The sequence below is a fragment of the Neomonachus schauinslandi genome, chromosome 5 (genome assembly GCF_002201575.2).
Source record: "Neomonachus schauinslandi chromosome 5, ASM220157v2, whole genome shotgun sequence".
NCBI classification, from domain to species: domain Eukaryota; kingdom Metazoa; phylum Chordata; class Mammalia; order Carnivora; family Phocidae; genus Neomonachus; species Neomonachus schauinslandi.
The window spans coordinates 109,953,674-109,970,727 of NC_058407.1; the positions used below are offsets into that span (position 1 = coordinate 109,953,674).

Genomic DNA, 17,054 nt, shown 5'->3' on the forward strand with positions numbered 1-17,054 from the left:
TGGTGACAGAATTTAATATATCCCATAGCATGCTATGGAGTAGGTTCCACAGTTGAATATCCGTAGTCATGACGAAGTTCTTCCTCGTATCCAGGTGAAATTTGCCCCCTTATCACTTGTTTCCCTCACTGGTCTTAGTGCTGCCTGCTGGAGCCACGGAGGGTCCCTCCAGTCCTTCCAAGTAGCTTCTCTCCATATGTCGAAGATGACTGTCATTTCTCCCCGAATTCTTTTATTCCCCAGATTCACTCCTTTCCCAGCTTCACTAAACCACTTTTCCCCGTTTCCCCCCCGTTGTTCCCATTCTGTGTTTCCCTGATTTTCCTTCTGTTCTAGTATCCAGCACAAAAACGTTCTGTGTGTATTTCCATTGACTTGATGCACACTTGTATGTGTGTTCATGTGTGCATCAGAGAAGAAAAAAAGGGAGGAAGGATGGAGGGGAAGGGAGAATCTGCATGTGGGAGAACAGGAACATGAATATGAATTTAGGAATGAGACACACACCTGAGGACATTAATTTTGGCTCATCCTAGTGACCTTGCACATGTTGCTTCATTTCTTTGAGCCTGTTTCTTGACTTGAAAGATAACAACTGCTGATCCTCAGGTGAGGCTAAGAGGTATGTGTGAATTACCTGGTAGGTCCCGCACATAGTAAGCACTCAGTGCAGAAGAGTTAGTGTCGGTAAAACTCTCACCTGTGGATTTACCCACTCCAGGTCTAGCCTCAAACTTAGAACGTGTGCGAGAGTCACTGTGCAATACTTTAAAATCAAAAGTCACAGTAGAATCAAAACTAGAGGAAGGCCTGTGGGATGAGCAGCTGCCCAATCACATTATCTTAAACATACAAAGAAGAGCCTGTTACAAATTATCAATGGTAAGGCACCCAAAACTTTATTACCTTTTAAAATATTTTCGTATTTTAGTTTCTCCTGGCCACTTATTATTATGGCATTTATCTGAATGACAGTGTATCAGGCAGGTGATGTATGACATGTTTCTTCTCTAGGAAATGGTTCCCTAGAAATAATAATCTAGATGAATGGCTACATTGCAGCTCTGGTTGGTGCCCATATACACACAAAAGAGCATGCACTTAAACACATACTCACACCGTGGTTAATGTTAATAAGCTCATTGAGCATGGAGCCAATGATTTTTATATATTCTGTAAGGTTCTTTATCTAAATTTATTTTTAAGGCAAGGTAGCATAACAAAGACAAGGGAATAAATGGGAGATTTCCATTTCCAGAACCATCAAGCTGTTACTTCTCAAGTAACCCATTCACCTAATTTTTATTTTTAATCAACTCTTAAAAAATGACATATTAACTGAAATCAAAAGTACTCGTATGAGTGATTTATAAAGCATATTGTATTAAATCTTGCTATAATTGATGGCATTCACTGTTTGCATTAGTTAACATTTTTTCCTTTCAGGTAGATTTTTCTACTTAAAATACCTTTCAGCATTCAAGTGAGAAAAGTCAGGTTATAATTATCAGAAATTGTATATACTGACTGCTAGTCCTGTATCATGGTGCCTTGAGTAAAGATGCATATTGACTTTGCTCGTGTGATATTTGAAAGATACTGTTAGAGCTTATGTGACTTTTTATGCCACTTTTCCTCTAGCACATTTATATAATGCACTTTTATTTCCAGCCCAATCAGAAGATGCAAGATTATGATTATTCATAAGTTTGCTTTAATAAGCATTAGGTGCATTTATTACATAATTCATTCACTTTTCATAATTACAGTAGAGTTAAATACAACAGTGGCAGAAGAAGACATTAGACTCTATTTGAGCAAATTTTCTACTTTAAAGGCCAAAATATTGGGGGTATAGGTAAAATTATTTTAATGGCACTCCTTATCTCATGTAGCATTCCAGAGCAATAATATAAAGACTTGTCTTTTTTTTTTTTTTTTTTTGATGGCAAAGATAGTATTTGTTCATTAGGGAAACTTAGTCATATATCCACAAACATAAAAAGGAAAGTAAACAGTAATTTAATCCCCCACTCAGAAATAGCCCCTTTTAGAAGTGCCTCGGTGGCTCAGTCGGTTGAATATCTGACTCTTGATTTCGGCTCAGGTCATGGTCTCGGAGTCGTGGGATTGAGCCCTGCATCAGGCTCTGTGCTCAGTGGGGAGTCTGCTTGAGATTTTCTCTCCCTTTCGCCCCCCTGTTCACACACACTCGTGCACATTCTCTCTCTAAAATAAATAAATCTTTAAAAAAAAAGATAAGAAATAGCCCCTTTTAATATTTGGTAGCTTTTCTCATGCATATATGGGGGAAAGTAGTGAACCATACCTCTCCATAACCAGCCGCTTTCATACAAAAATGTATGATAAGCAATTTTTATATTTTAAATAATTTAAGAAACATTGTAATAGCATTATTGTAAAAATATATCCTAATTTACTTAGGGATTTTACTTTTTGTGTGTATTTTATTTTATTTTATGATTTTTTTTTATTATGTTATGTTAATCACCGTACATTACATCATTAGTTTTTGATGTAGTGTTCCATGATTCATTGTTTGCGTATAACACCCAGTGCTCCATGAAGAACGTGCTCTCTTTAATACCCATCACCAGGCTAACCCATCCCCCACCCCCCTCCCCTCTAGAACCCTCAGTTTGTTTTTCAGAGTCCATAGTCTCTCATGGTTCGTCTCCCCCTCTGATTTCCCCCCCTTCATTCTTCCCCTCCTGCTATCTTCTTCTTCTTCTTCTTTTTTTTTTTAACATATAATGTATTATTTGTTTCAGAGGTACAGGTCTGTGATTCAACAGTCTTACTTTTTGTGTGTATTTTAAATGGCACCCTGAAGAATTTTAAAAAGGTAATAAGGATGATGATAATGAAGAGGGATGGCAGTATAGTATAGTACTATACTACCATGCCATAGTATAGTATGATAATGAATACTTTCTGAATCGGAAGGAAGGTCTGAATCAAAAGGAATGTGGAACTTTAAGGCTCAGCATATTGCAAAAATACCCCCCAAAGAGTCCCCACTCCAAATATCTCCCATTAAGTAAGTTGCCCTGTTCTTTTGGTTTCTTTTGCTGTGCAAAAAGCAAAATTTTGATGTAGTCCCAATAGTTTATTTTTGCTTTTGTTTCCCTTGCCTGAGGGAAAAAATGTTGCTAAGGCTGGTGTCAAAGAAATTACTACCTATGTTTTCTTCTAGGGGTTTTATGGTTTCATATTTAGTTCTTTAATCCATTTTGAGTTTATTTTTTTGTATGGTGTAAGAAAGTGACCCAGTTGCATGTAGTGGTCCAGTTTTCCCAACATTATTTATTGAAAAAAGTCTTTTCCCATTGTATATTCTTGCCTCCTCTGGCATAGGTTAATTGACCCTATAATCATAGGTTTATTTCTGGGCTCTCTATTCTGTTCTGTTGATCTTTGTGTTTGTTTTTGTGCCACTGCCATATTGTTTTGATTACCGTAATTTTGTAGTGTAGTTTGAAATCTGGAATTCTGATACCTTCATCTTTGTGCTGCTTTCTCAAGATTGCTTTGGCTATTTGGGGTCTTTTGTCATTCCATACAAATTTTGGTATTATTTTTTCTAATTCTGTGACAAAATGCTGTTGATATTTTGATATGGATTATATTGAATCTGTGATTGCTTTGGGTACTATGGACATTTTAGTAATATTCTTCTAGTTCATGAGCATGGAATAACTTCTCATTTGCTTGTGTTGACTTTAATATCTTTTCATCAGTGTTTTATAGTTTTCAGAGTATAGGTCTTTCAACTCCTTCGTTAAATTTATTCCTAGGTATCTTTGGTACAATTGTAAATGGATTGTTTTCTTAATTTCTTTTTCTGCTACTTCATTATTAGTGTACAGAAATGCAACAGATTTCTGTATATTAATTTTGTTTCCTTGACTTTACTGAATCCATTTATCAGTTCTAATAGTGGAGGCTTTTTTTTTTTTTTTGTGGAGTCTTTAGGGTTTTCTATATATAGTATCATGTCATCTGCAAATAGTGTAAGTTTTACTTCTTCCTTACCAATTTGGATGCCTGCTATTTCTTTTTCTTATCTAATAGCTGCAGCTAGGACACCCAATATTATGTTGAATAAAAGTGGTGAGAGTGGACATCCTTGTCTTGCTTATGATCTTGGGGGGGAAAGCTCTTAGTTTTTCCCCATTGAGTATGATGTTAGCTGTGGGTTTTTCAAATATGGCCTTTATTACGTTGAGTTATGTTCCCTCTAATCCACTTTGTTGAGGGTTTTTATCAGGAATGGATGTGGTATTTTGTCAAATGCTTTTTCTGCATCTATTGAGATGATAATGTGGTTTTTATCCTTTCTCTTGTTAATGTAAGGTATCATATTGATTGACTTGCAAATATTGAGCCACCCTCGCATCCCTAGAATACATCTTATGTGATCATGGTAAGTAATCTTTTTAATATATTGTTGAATTCAGTTTGCTAGTATTTTGTTGAGGATTATTGTGTCTGTGTTCATCAGGGATATTGGCCTGTAATTTTCTCTCTGTAGTGTCTTTGGTCTAAAATTTTGTTTATAATTTTTGCATTTATGTTATGAGGGATGTTGGTCTTGAGGTTTCTTTCCTTCTAGTGGCTTTTTGTCTGGTTTTAATATTGTATAATATCTGTATAATATCTCTTTAATATTGGCCTCATAGAATTAGATTGTTACAATTCCCTCCTCCTTTTCAATTTTCTAGAAGAATTTGTGCATAACTGGTATTGTTTCTTCTTTAAATATTCAGTAAATTTCACGAAACCAACCATCGCGGACTGGAATTTTCTTCGAGGGAAAATTTTTAACTAGAAATTCAGTTTCTTTGAAAATATAGAGACTTTTTGAGTGAGCTTTGGTAGTTTGTGTCTTTCAGGAAAATTGTTCATTTAATTTAACTTATCAAATTTATTGCCAAAATGTTGTTTGTAATGATCCCTATTATCTTTTTAATAGCAGTAGTATCTGTAGTGAGGTCACCTCTCTCATTCCTGATACTGGTCATTTCTTTTGATTAAGCTAAAGGTTTATCAAATATATTGATATTCTTGAAGAATCTGCTTTTGATTTAATTTATTTTTATCTGTTTTTCTGTTGTTCATTTCACTTATTATACTCTCCAATCTCTTATTTCTTTTCTTCCACTTACTTTGGTTTAAATTTGCTTTTTCTGGTTTTTAAGGTAGAAACTGAGGTCATTGACTTGAGGCCTACTTTCTTTACTAAAAGAGATGCTTAGTACTCTAAATTTCCCTCTGTGTACTGCTTTTTGATGTGTTGTGTTTGCATTTCATTCAGTTCAAAAAACTTCATAATTTTCATTTTGCTTTCTTCTTTGAACCCATAGGTTATTTTATAAGTGTGTGATTTAGTTAACAAGTATTTGGAGATTTTCCAGGTAATATTTGTGTTTTTATGGTTTCTACTTTAATTCCACTGTGGTCAGAGAACATACATTATATGACTTGAATCCTCTTAAGTGTATTGAGACTTTTTCTATGGCCCAGAATATGGTCTTTCTTGATAAATATTTCATGTGCACTTGAAAACAATGTATATTCTGTAGTGTTGGGTGGGATGTTTTATAAATGTCAATTGGGTCAAGTTGCTCTCTAATATCTTTAGTGATTTTCTCTTATTGAGTATTGATTATAAATTATTGTCTATTTTTCCTTGCAGTTCTGTTAGTTCTTTATGTATTTTGAAGCTCAGTTATTTGGAACATAAATATTTGGGATTATTATATCTTTTTGAAGAGTTGACCTTTTATAATTATGAAATGAGCTTCTTTATGCCTGGTAATATTCATTGCTCTATAATCTACTTTTTCTGATACTAATATAGCCACTCTACCTTTCTTTTGTCTGGTGCTAACTCTTTTTCCATTCTTTTACTTATAACCTGTTTGTATCTCCATATTTAAAGTGCCTTTCTTATAGGCAACATATAGTTGGGTCTTGCATTTTTATACAAACTTTATTCTTTTATTGGCATATTTAGATCATTTATATTTAATATGATTATTGATATGATTAGGTTTTAATCTACCATCTTGCTATCTTATTTCTATTTGTCCCATCTGTTTTATTCTGTTCTTCTATTTTCCCTTGAAAACTGAGTGTTTTTATGATTCCATTTTTAAATTATTGGCTTTTTCGCTAAAATTCTTTGTTTTGTGATTTTAGTTGTTGCTTTGAGATGTATAATATACATGTTTAACTTATCATAATCTACTTTGTAGTCATATTATACCACTTCACTGATAATATAAGAACCTTACAATTGTATACTTATATTAGTCCCCTCTCAACTTTTGTCCTATTGTTATCATATATCATTTTTACATGTTATAAACCCCACTTTTCATTCTTAATTATTTTTATTTAAATAGTCATATTTTTAGGACACTTAAATATTAAGGAAAAAAGCCTTGTATGCTTACTGTACAGTTCCCATTTCTATAATTTTCCTTCCTATGTATAGATCCATATTCTAACCTAGCATTCCTTCTGCCTAAAAGACATTGTTCAGCATTTTAATAGTGTGAGTGAACTAGTAATTATTTTTTCAGCTTTGTATTTATAGAATATCTTCATTTCTCCTTTATTTTTTAAAGATACTGTCTCTGAACATAGAATTCTAGATTACAGGTTTTTTATTTCAGTATTTTAAAGGTGCTGCTCCACTGTCTTCTCACTTGCATTGTTTCCAAGAAGAAATCCTCTATATGTAATGTATCTTTGGAATGCCTTTAAAAATTTTTTTTTCACTATTTTTGAACAATTTGGTCATGATATGCTTTGGTGTAGTTTTCACTGTTTTTTATGCTTCAGGTAATTTTGAGCTTTTGGGGTCTGTGTGTTTATAGCTTTACTCAAATTTGGAAAAACTTCTGCCGTTATTTCTAATATGATTTTTTTTTTTTGTCCTTCCATTTTTCTTCTCTCCAATTACTAATATATTAGGCTACTTGAAGTTGTCCTATAGCTCAGTTATCATTTCTTCCTTTCTTTTCTTTTTCTTTCTCTCTTCCTCCCTCCCTCCCTCCCCCCCGCTCTTTCTTTCTTTCTTTCTCTCTCTCTCTCTCTTTCTCCTTCCTTCCTTCCTTCTTTTTTCTTTCTTCTTCCTGAGTTTCCTTTTGGAAAATCTCTAGTTACTATGTCTTCAAGTTTGCTAACATTTTCTTTTGGCATGGGTAATATGCTGTTAATCCCATCTAGTGTATTTTCATTTTATATATTATAGATTTCATCTCTGGAAATTTTACGTGGGTCTTTTTTATATCTTTCCTATCTATATTTAACTTTTTGAACATATGAAATACAGTCCTTACTTAATTACAGTTAGAATGTAGTATTCTTGACTGCTAATTCTAATGTGTGTCAGTTGAGGGTCAGTTTTGATTATTTTCTGCATTATGGCTCGTGTTTTCCTGCTTCTTTGTATGCTTGATAATTTTTAATTACATGTCAGATATGATGAATTTTACTTTGTTGGGTGATGGACAGTTTTGTAGGTCTGTTCTAAATGTACAGTTAAGACACTTGGAAATAGTTTGTTCCCTTTCAGTCTCACTTTACTATTCTATTAAACCAGAGAAATGGCTTGGTGTAGGGTTTGATTATCTTCTACTAAGGCAAGACCCTTCTTTGTCCTCTACTCGATGTCCTGTGAATTAGGAGTTTCTTCAGTCTGGCTGGTAGGAAGAGGTGATATCCCTGCCCCTCTGTGAGTGTTGAGAAGCTTGGATCTTCCCCTGACCTCAGGTAGTTTCTTTACTTGCATGTGCTGATCAGTACATATGCAGATACCCAATGGAGATCCTCTTCTTTGCTCTTTCTCTTTCTACAGCTCTCTTTTCTCCATTACTCTGGGAATCTCCACCAGAGTTCTCCCTTCCTTCAACATTGTCATACGGCTCTTCTCATTTGTTTCCTGTCTCCTGAGGGAACAGTCTTTTGATCTGATGTCCATTGTTTTGAAATACTGTTTCACAGCTTTGTCTATCTTTTGGCTTGTTTCAGGCAGGAGGACAAATCTGGTCTCTGTTACTCAATCTTGGCTATAGCAAAAGCCTGCCTTTTAATTTTGGCTAATTTTCTATTTAAAAACATTTAAAATTCTAAATAGAAAGATCCATCTGTCTTTACCTTAATGGCTTCTGTCTTTGATGTCATGCTTGAAACACTTCTGTGTTTGACAGCTTATAAAATATTTACCTATATTTTTTTCAAGGTCTTTAACTGCCTTATTTTTATATTCAAATGTTTTGAATATACATTATATTATAGACAGTTCGGAAAATAGCTAAATTGGAGGCAGAAACCCCGGAAGTACCTCAACAAACACATTGCCAGTACACATCTTACCATATTTCCTGTCATGCATTTTGCTATGCCTTTGTTTTTTATATAGTTGCAATCCTAGGGTGTATGTCATTTACCATGTTCATTCAGTGCATTTTCCAGATTGCTACATAATCTTCATAATTGTATCTTAATGACTGAATTATATTTCATCAAATGAGTACACTGCAATTATGCTACCTTTATGTATATTACAAAACATTTAAGTTATTTCTTCTTAAATAGAGTATATGAAACATAATTATCTGGCAGGGCATTTTTAGGGAATCTTAATTTTGCCTATTTTTTTTTTTTTTTTTTGCACCACTGCGGGCAGAGATGCAGATACAGTTCCTCTCTCACTGTGTCATTGCTTCTGCCTCCAAGCCCACACCAGTACACTCCATACAACCCTGTCTGTATACAAAAGAGAAGGAAGTAAAATAATTAGTTTCTTAATAACACAGTCCATTTCTTATTACTCAGATAATTATAAATAGGAAAAATTTTTAAAGAGCTTATAATGCACATTGTTCGTATGTATTAACAAGGCATCTGAATTGTTTTCTAATTATTATTTGTGCTTGGTTATTTTTAGGGAAGTTGCTATTCAAGTCCAATACATCATAATGCAGAACTCCTTATCAGTACCACCAAAAGATCAAGGTAAGATAACCATGCTGAGGAAAACAGTAATGCGTGTGTTATAAATAGTAGAAATTGACACATTCAGTGCCACTACGCCCGACCAGAGGTAATTTATTTCCTGGAACTAAGAACAAAATCCTAATTATGTCGGAAAGTTGATTTCCTTTGGTAAATTACTGAAGTGTATAGAAGGACATGCATCTTTGACTGGGAATTCCTCGAGAGTAGGGCCATCTCATCCCACACAAAGTTCACAGACCCCAGCCCGTTAGTAGACATTTAGTTGGCACCAATAGATGTCAACTGCAATTATCGAGTGCTGGTTTTGGTGAAACAAAATGACGTGTTTTAGTGAGAAGACTATATACATGTATATATATTCTTACACACATGCACACACACAACACAGATGTAGAGAGAGGGGATAGTCACTAATACATTTCTTTGACTTTTTTCTTCCCACAGTCATTTAAAAAGAAACAGGAAAAACCATTCCCCAGCCCCACATGATTTATAAAGAAAATCATGGTTTTTTTTTTAAAGACTTTACTTATTTTTTGACAGAGAGAGAGACAGCGAGAGAGGGAACACAAACAGGGTGAGTGGGAAAGGGAGAAGTAGGCTTCTCATGGAGCAGGGAGCCCAACGCGGGGCTCAATCCCAGGACCCTGGGATCATGATCTGAGCTGAAGGCAGACGCTTAACGACTGAGCCACCCAGGGGCCCTGAAAATCATGGTTTTTTAACAGGAACTCCTGGAGGTTTATAGCAGTTTATAGGTGGAGATAGTGTCTTTTCTGAATAAAGAGTAATTAAATTTCCTTCAAGGGCAAACTCTAACCTTAGGAAGAATTCAAGTCTTTCACCTGCCCCTACATAGTCTTTTCTACACAGAAGAGAAATTTTGATATGTATGTGAGAAAAGTAATGTCTTTAATGATGCAAACTTGGGCTTCCTTCGCGGAAGACAAAACTTTTAGTGAATGGAGGGAATTTGCTATAAAGAACCCTTAACCATAGCAAACACTCTTTGATCTCTCCACTAAAAGGAAAGGCAACATTGTAACTGTTAAGAGCATGGAGTCCAGGTCTGACGCCCTACCACTGAATTGCATATCTTAGGCACATCACTTGACTCCTCTTTCTCATCTATAAATCTATAAAATGAACATAGCAAGTACTACCCTAGAGGTCATGTGGACATGAAAGGATATAATACGTGTAAATCAGCTAGCATATTCCTACGTATATACTAGGCACTATAAGATGATAGTGGCTATACTCTTAATGGCTGTTATTAATATCTGAGGAGGCTGTTGTAATGAGATGAGCGTGGCTGCTTCCTGCTTCAGGTGCCTACTGGCCTTAAAAGGCCAAGCATGATCCACGGGGACCCAAGGGAAGTAAATACAGAGCGGACCTCAGGCTTACTTCTGGTCCAGACATTTGGCCAAAGGGGAGAAAGAGTCCTTGAGAATCACAGGAGATCCAGCCCTGCGCATGAGGGCAAGAAAGGGTGTGGGATGAGAGAGTGGAGAGCAACCCCAACTAGAAATTAAAAGTGTGCATTTCCTGTGAGTGTTTTCTGGTGTATATCCTTTGGAAGATTTCTGTGGTAATAGGTAGCTGATCAAGGGGTTGGAAACTTAGTGTCCTAGCTGGTATCACCTTGTTCATCTGAGCTAGAGGTGTGACTGCTTAGAAGGACGAGCACGAGACCAAATGTCAGGGAAGCTGACCTCCTTTCCCACATCTACTGCCAGCCAGCCGTGGAACTTCAGACTACTTCTTTTGCTCGTAAGCTTCGGTTTCCCCATTAGTAAAGCCAGGATTACTAGATATTCTTCTCTATCTCTAAAAGGTTGTAAATCTATGTAATGAAGCAATGAGCTGCTTGGTTTCTGGCTGATAAGGGGAAGTCATTCATGTCACCTCTCACACCTCCTGCCTCCTTTGTTTCTCATCAAGCCTCATTTTGTTTTGTTTTCTAGTCTACCTCTCAAGCTGTTGCATAAGCTTAGTTATCTCCATGGGCTTGGCCAGAAAATAAGACGCCGTCAAGCCTAGCTAGGAGTTGAGTAGCTCTAGTAAATACTTTGTCTGTCTTTTCTGGGACCAGAGATGCTTGAGCCCCAAACCCAGAACTTAACAGAGAAAAAGATAAAATAACTAAGTCTACAGCCATACCACCCTGAACGCGCCCGATCTCATCTGATCTCGGAAGCTAAGCAGGGTCGGGCCTGGTTAGTACTTGGATGGGAAGATAAAATAACTAAAAGAGCTCAATTAATCACATGCCTCCAGTGTGGTAGTCACTCTGCCCACAACTTTACATTCTTTGTTTTCTTTAATCCTCACTATAAATTAGATACAATCTTTATCTGAAAGGTTCAGGGAGATTGGTTACTTTTACCAAGATCACCAGTCAGGGAAGTGACTGAGCCAAGATTTGAACCCAGATCTGTCAAAATCCCAAACTCAAACTGTGTCCCCTGTGTCACACTGTAAATCTATAAAGAATATTTCTAGTTCTATTTTTAGATCATTCCCCTTTTTCTTCTTTGATCAAACATATTAATTTATATTTATGTCATCAAATATAATCAGTTATGTGACATGAGAAGTGTGCTGGGCACATGCCATTTGTTAATTAAATTCTGAGTAATTTATTTAACACATCATTGATGGCTATCCATAAATTATGATACTTAAAAACTTCAGACTTGTAAACACACATGCACATATATTATACATATTAATGTATGAAATTCAGGTAGGATATTACCAGCAGAGTTGTGGAGCTTAAGAAAATCCAGTGTATCACATAGTATCTCCTAATAAAATTTCCATGGTGGAAGCAGATTTAATGATCACCAATATAATAGTTAACCAGTCAGATCCAAAGATAAATCAGACACAGCCTGTGCTTTTACAAAACACAAAATCCTATTAGAAGAGCAGACATGTATGTAATTAACTAGAAGAATGCATGACAAATGCTGTATGGGAAATAAGTATGACATCCTTTGCGAACCTGGATGAAGGGACAGTTGGTTAGGCCAGAAGTTTTGAGGCTGACGTTTTGGGGGGGAAACACACCAGAGGAGATGACATTTGTTCAGGACATTAACACATGTGTAGAAGACAACCAAGTGGAATTTAGAGATCAAGGGATATGGGCTTAATGCTGGGAAAGAACTAGCAGAAACTAATTAGAAATTCTAGTGCCTTCTATTTAAATGTTTTCTAATTCTGGATAAAGAGATTTAATATCATAGTATCACTCTAATGATAATTTGTAGTATATTAAAGGCTTTCCAGTATAATTTAGTGTCATCATTATTCCTTCCTGTGTGAAAGTATTACTTATAGAATCTCCAGAAGTTCATTAGACTTACTTCATTACAATTTTCTATCTTCTCATGCATTCAGGATTTGGGGGTAGGATTTATGGTTTTCCCAAAACTTTGTTTTTTTGTTTGATATTTTCAAATAATAAGATAATAGAAATAAAAGGACAGGTATTTTGTGTTGGAAAATAGCAAATTGTAGCAAGTAATAAACCATGTTTTTGAAAAAAAAAAGGCATAACAACAGGATAAGGCCAACTAAGTTGTTGTAATTTCTACTTTAAATTTGTTGAAGGATAGACCACCACAATGATTAAAAACGCATGTAAATTTTCTTACTTGCCAGATAAGGAAACACAGATGAGCAGCTCTGCCAAATGGTTCTCTGACGGGGACAGTTTATGTTTTCCATGTGCTAGAAATTCTAGTTCACTGTGGTGATGCCAATGAAGGGTCAAAGTTTGCACCTTGGAGAGGGCAGGATGAATTGTCAGTCTCCACATAGTTGATTAAAACAAGTCCTACTGTTCATTGGACAGGAAAGAGTCTTCATTTGAGCTGAAGGAGGGTCTGTTTTACTGGAGTTGTTCGAAATTTTTCGTCCTTTGCCAACTTCACAGTTCAGTTTTGCCATTGTCGAGCAAGTGTGCTGCAAGTAGGAAGGTCTTCTTGCACGGGTCTTCTAACGTTCTCAGCTCTGTCATAACATTTGCATTGTTCAAAGGTAGTTTTCAAATTGTGAGTGCTATTTTTAGTCAATGAGAGTAATAATAAATGGGGGTGAGAACACAGCAGATGCTTTGTGGCAAGAGGGTCTTAATGACCCCCTTTGGAACCACTGCAGTTAGCTAAATATGCACCGTCAACCCCAACTCATTTCCAAAACTTGTACAGTGTTTAACTCTGCAGTCATGGCTGTTACTGTGTATCATGTGAATTCAGATTTGGATCAGAAAAAAACAAACGAACAAACAAAAAAACCTGGATTTTTCTGATTTAATAAAATACTTTTAAAATAATTATGGTACGGCCTAAAAATATAAAGACTTAAAAATACTGCCTGGAGCACTGGGTGTTATACGCAAACAATGAATCATGGAACACTACATCAAAAACTAATGATGTATTGAATGGTGATTAACATAACATAATAAAATTAAATTAAATTAAAAAATAAGGGGTGCTGTTGGATTAAAAAATACACATATAGTATGTATTTTTTATATTTATTTATATTATATTTTTATATAGTGTACATCCAGACATAAACATTTTGGTATTTGTGAGTATAGCATGTTAGAACTCAGGGAACGCTTGGGCAAAGTAGTGAATATTCATTTTTTTTTAAAGTTTAGCAAAATGATCTTATTATAGGCTCCTAGTATCAGGTTCTTTTTAAACTTCTTGATGAATTTTTTTTTTGTCTCTGGCAGGCTTTCAAGCACTTTGGCATGTGGTGGCTTCACATATATACATTAAATTTTGTTGAAAACGCTTTAAACTCAAACTTCAAAAAAATCATATGATTTAGATGCTGTGAAAACATTTTCATCTGTCCTTGACAAAACACCAAGGTGGAGTTCCCAAGTCTGCATGTTCACTTAACAAATACTTACTGCCTTTGGAGAGGCCATGAGCAAGGAGCACAGGGGGAAAAAGGAAACCCAAATGAAGCTCTACTATTTCGGCTCGGTTTCGATAAAGCTGTACTACCTATCAGAACAGTTTACCTTCTATGAGGACTTAACCAAAAAATGGGTTATTATCTTATTATCTAACTACAGTTTGACTCTTTCCACCAGGGTATTAAAGCTGCTTCTTAAGTTCCTATCCTATCTTCTCTTTTCCTCCTCCCCCTTCTCTCCTGTTCCCCTTCTCTTTTTTCCCCCTCAGTCTGGGAAAAGAACTGAACCAAGAGCTGAAGAGTTGAGTTCTGTTGACCCTTCCACCCTTCTTTTTAGGCTCTGTGATCTTGGCCAAATCAGTGAACCTCAGTCCCTTCATCTCTCAACTGGGAATAGTAATTCTTGCTCTGGAACAGCCAGATGAGATAAGATACAGTCGATTCTCATCATTCACAAGAGTCACGTTCTATAAGGTTGTAGCTAATACTGAACCGTTGCTTCATAGCATTAGGTTCCTGTGAGCCTCTGGTCACAACACGTTTTCATCAACTATCAGTACAGAACTTAGCTTTATGTGGAGTCGTTAACCCTGAACTCACAGACACAACATGATCACTCATGCCTAAACAAAGCTTATCTAACACATGTATTTTTTCTACAAGGCACATCAGTGTCTTCTCACACTTAGGAACACTGGATAGCACAGTAGCGCTATGCTTGAGGGCTATTTTAAACAGTGAAATCACCAACCAAAAAGGAAAAAAAATAAGAAAAATGTGACATTAATAGAGCACAAAAATGACACTTGTTTGTAATAGAAGAGCTGAAAGAAGGCAGAGCATTGGCCACTGCTGAAAATGTGCATATGGAATGACTCAGGTGTTTGCTTGTGCATGTCCACAGATGACCATGCAAGTCTCACCAGTATGGATTTGGGGACCGCAAAGAAATTTTAGCAAGCAGGCGAATTTGTACCTATAGAATCTGGAAATAATGAGGATCAACTGTATACAAATATACCTTGTAAAGTCTTTTTTTTTTTTAATTTTTTATTGTTATGTTAATCACCATACAGTACATCATTAGTTTTTGATGTAGTGTTCCATGATTCATTGTTTGTGCATAACACCCAGGACTCGATGCAGAACATGCCCTCTTTAATACCCATCACCAGGCTAACCCATCCTCCCACCCCCCTCCCCTCTAGAACCCTCAGTTTTTTTCTCAGAGTCCATCGTCTCTCATGGTTTGTCTCCCCCTCCGATTTCCGCCCCCTTCATTCTTCCCCTCCTGCTATCTTCTTCTTTTTTTTTTTTCTTAACATATATTGCATTATTTGTTTCAGAGCTGGGTGATAGACATTGGGGAGGGTATGTGCTATGGTGAGCGCTGTGAATTGTGCAAGACTGTTGAATCACAGATCTACAGATCTCTGAAACAAATAATGTAAAGTCTTTTAAATTCTTTTAAAGCACAATGTAAATCTCAGAATAATTTGTAGAATAAGTTACTTTGGGTAACATTTAACTCAGATATAATAATTTTGTGCAAAGTTGATGTTATCAATGTCAAGTTAATAAAGTAATAAATATAGGGCTCCTGGGTGGCTCAATTGGTTAAGTGTCTGCCTTCAGCTCAGGTCATGATCTCAGGGTCCTGGGATCCAGCCCTGAGTCAAGTCGGACTCCCTGCTCAGTGGGGAGTCTGTTTCTCCCTCTGCCTCTGTCCCTCCCCACCACTTATGCTCTCGTATGCTCTCTCTCTCAAATAACATCTTAAAAAAAAATAGAAATAAAGTAATAAATATATTATTTGAAAGAGACCGCAAGTTTTTAGCTCACTAAAGCTGTGAATACAACTATTAACACAAATTCTTTAGCTCTTCAGCCCTCACATTTAATGCACAGTAGCAAGGAAAACCACTATAATCTGATGCTTTGTGTTTAGTGCTTAACATGGCTTTGTGACCTCATTGGGGGGGGGACATTCCCTATGTATTACCAAAATATTATGTTTCCAAATATGTGACATTCATATGGAAACATTTGATCTTAACTAGTGGTGTAAATGCTGTTCTTGGACTTTTGGTACCATTTTATGTCGTAGACCAAGTACAAATTGACATTTTCAAGCTGGTTTTGGTTAACTTACTTAGTGTTGGAAAGTGGAACTTTCCAGTGCAATAACCTCTGCAAAATACCACTATATGGATTATTAGTATGTTATGCTGTTGACAGAAGTACAAATGGAAAACACACACGTACCTATAGAAATTTTCTCATCAAACAAAATGGAAATGACCTGGGTGGCCTAAAGCTTATCACGTAGACCTTATACTTGAAGTTATTTTCCTATTTTGAGATATAATGCCAGTGTTTAGAATATTCATAGTAAATTCAGATTTATGAGTATTTTTGTTGTTTGAAATAGCCATATTTCCCCTGCTTAAAAAGCAGGCTACTAATCACATAGTCTGCTTGGGCATGTATCAATGTCATTGTGGCCATTTGGCAGCAGAGTCTCTCAGAAGCTCCAATTAACCATGCAAATATATTTCATAGCATCACATTCCACTTTGTCAGAACCCCCGCTGCCTTTATATTATTAACATAAATGCAGGTGCAAATAGCATTTATGTTCTTTGATAGAAAGCAGTTGGAGACATTTCACTGAGGGACACAACAATTTCAGATTGTGTACATCTGTTCAAATAATGTATCCAGCCCCAGTGACATGAACATAAGGATGGAAACATCTGCCCCTGAGACCATTTGCCATATAGCAGATGCTTACATCTTTATTTATGCATATGGTTGGTATGATGAGTTGAGCTGGGATAAAAGCAAAGAAGTTTGACAGAGGTATTTAGGATGCTTTGCAAGCCAGAAATGTAGGCTAGGCATTTCATGTTTGTAAAAGTCTAATACTAATAAGAACAGAAATGCATAAGTCTTGTAATGCTTTAATGGAATAAACATACTGTCCCATCTAGGAACCAAAATTGTAAAGATACTTACAGAAATTCCAACATCCAACTTATACTAGA

The 17,054-nt window shown here is 35.9% G+C and overlaps 1 protein-coding gene across 1 annotated transcript in view; it reads left to right on the forward strand.

Annotated features, from left to right (window-relative positions):
• Positions 1-17,054, forward strand: part of ZNF438 (zinc finger protein 438) — a 42,626-nt gene that overhangs the window by 5,618 nt on the left and 19,954 nt on the right. The window contains exon 2 of the mRNA XM_021686518.1: positions 8,984-9,051. Coding sequence (XP_021542193.1) covers positions 8,984-9,051 — 68 coding nt within the window. The remainder of the gene's footprint in view (positions 1-8,983; positions 9,052-17,054) is intronic.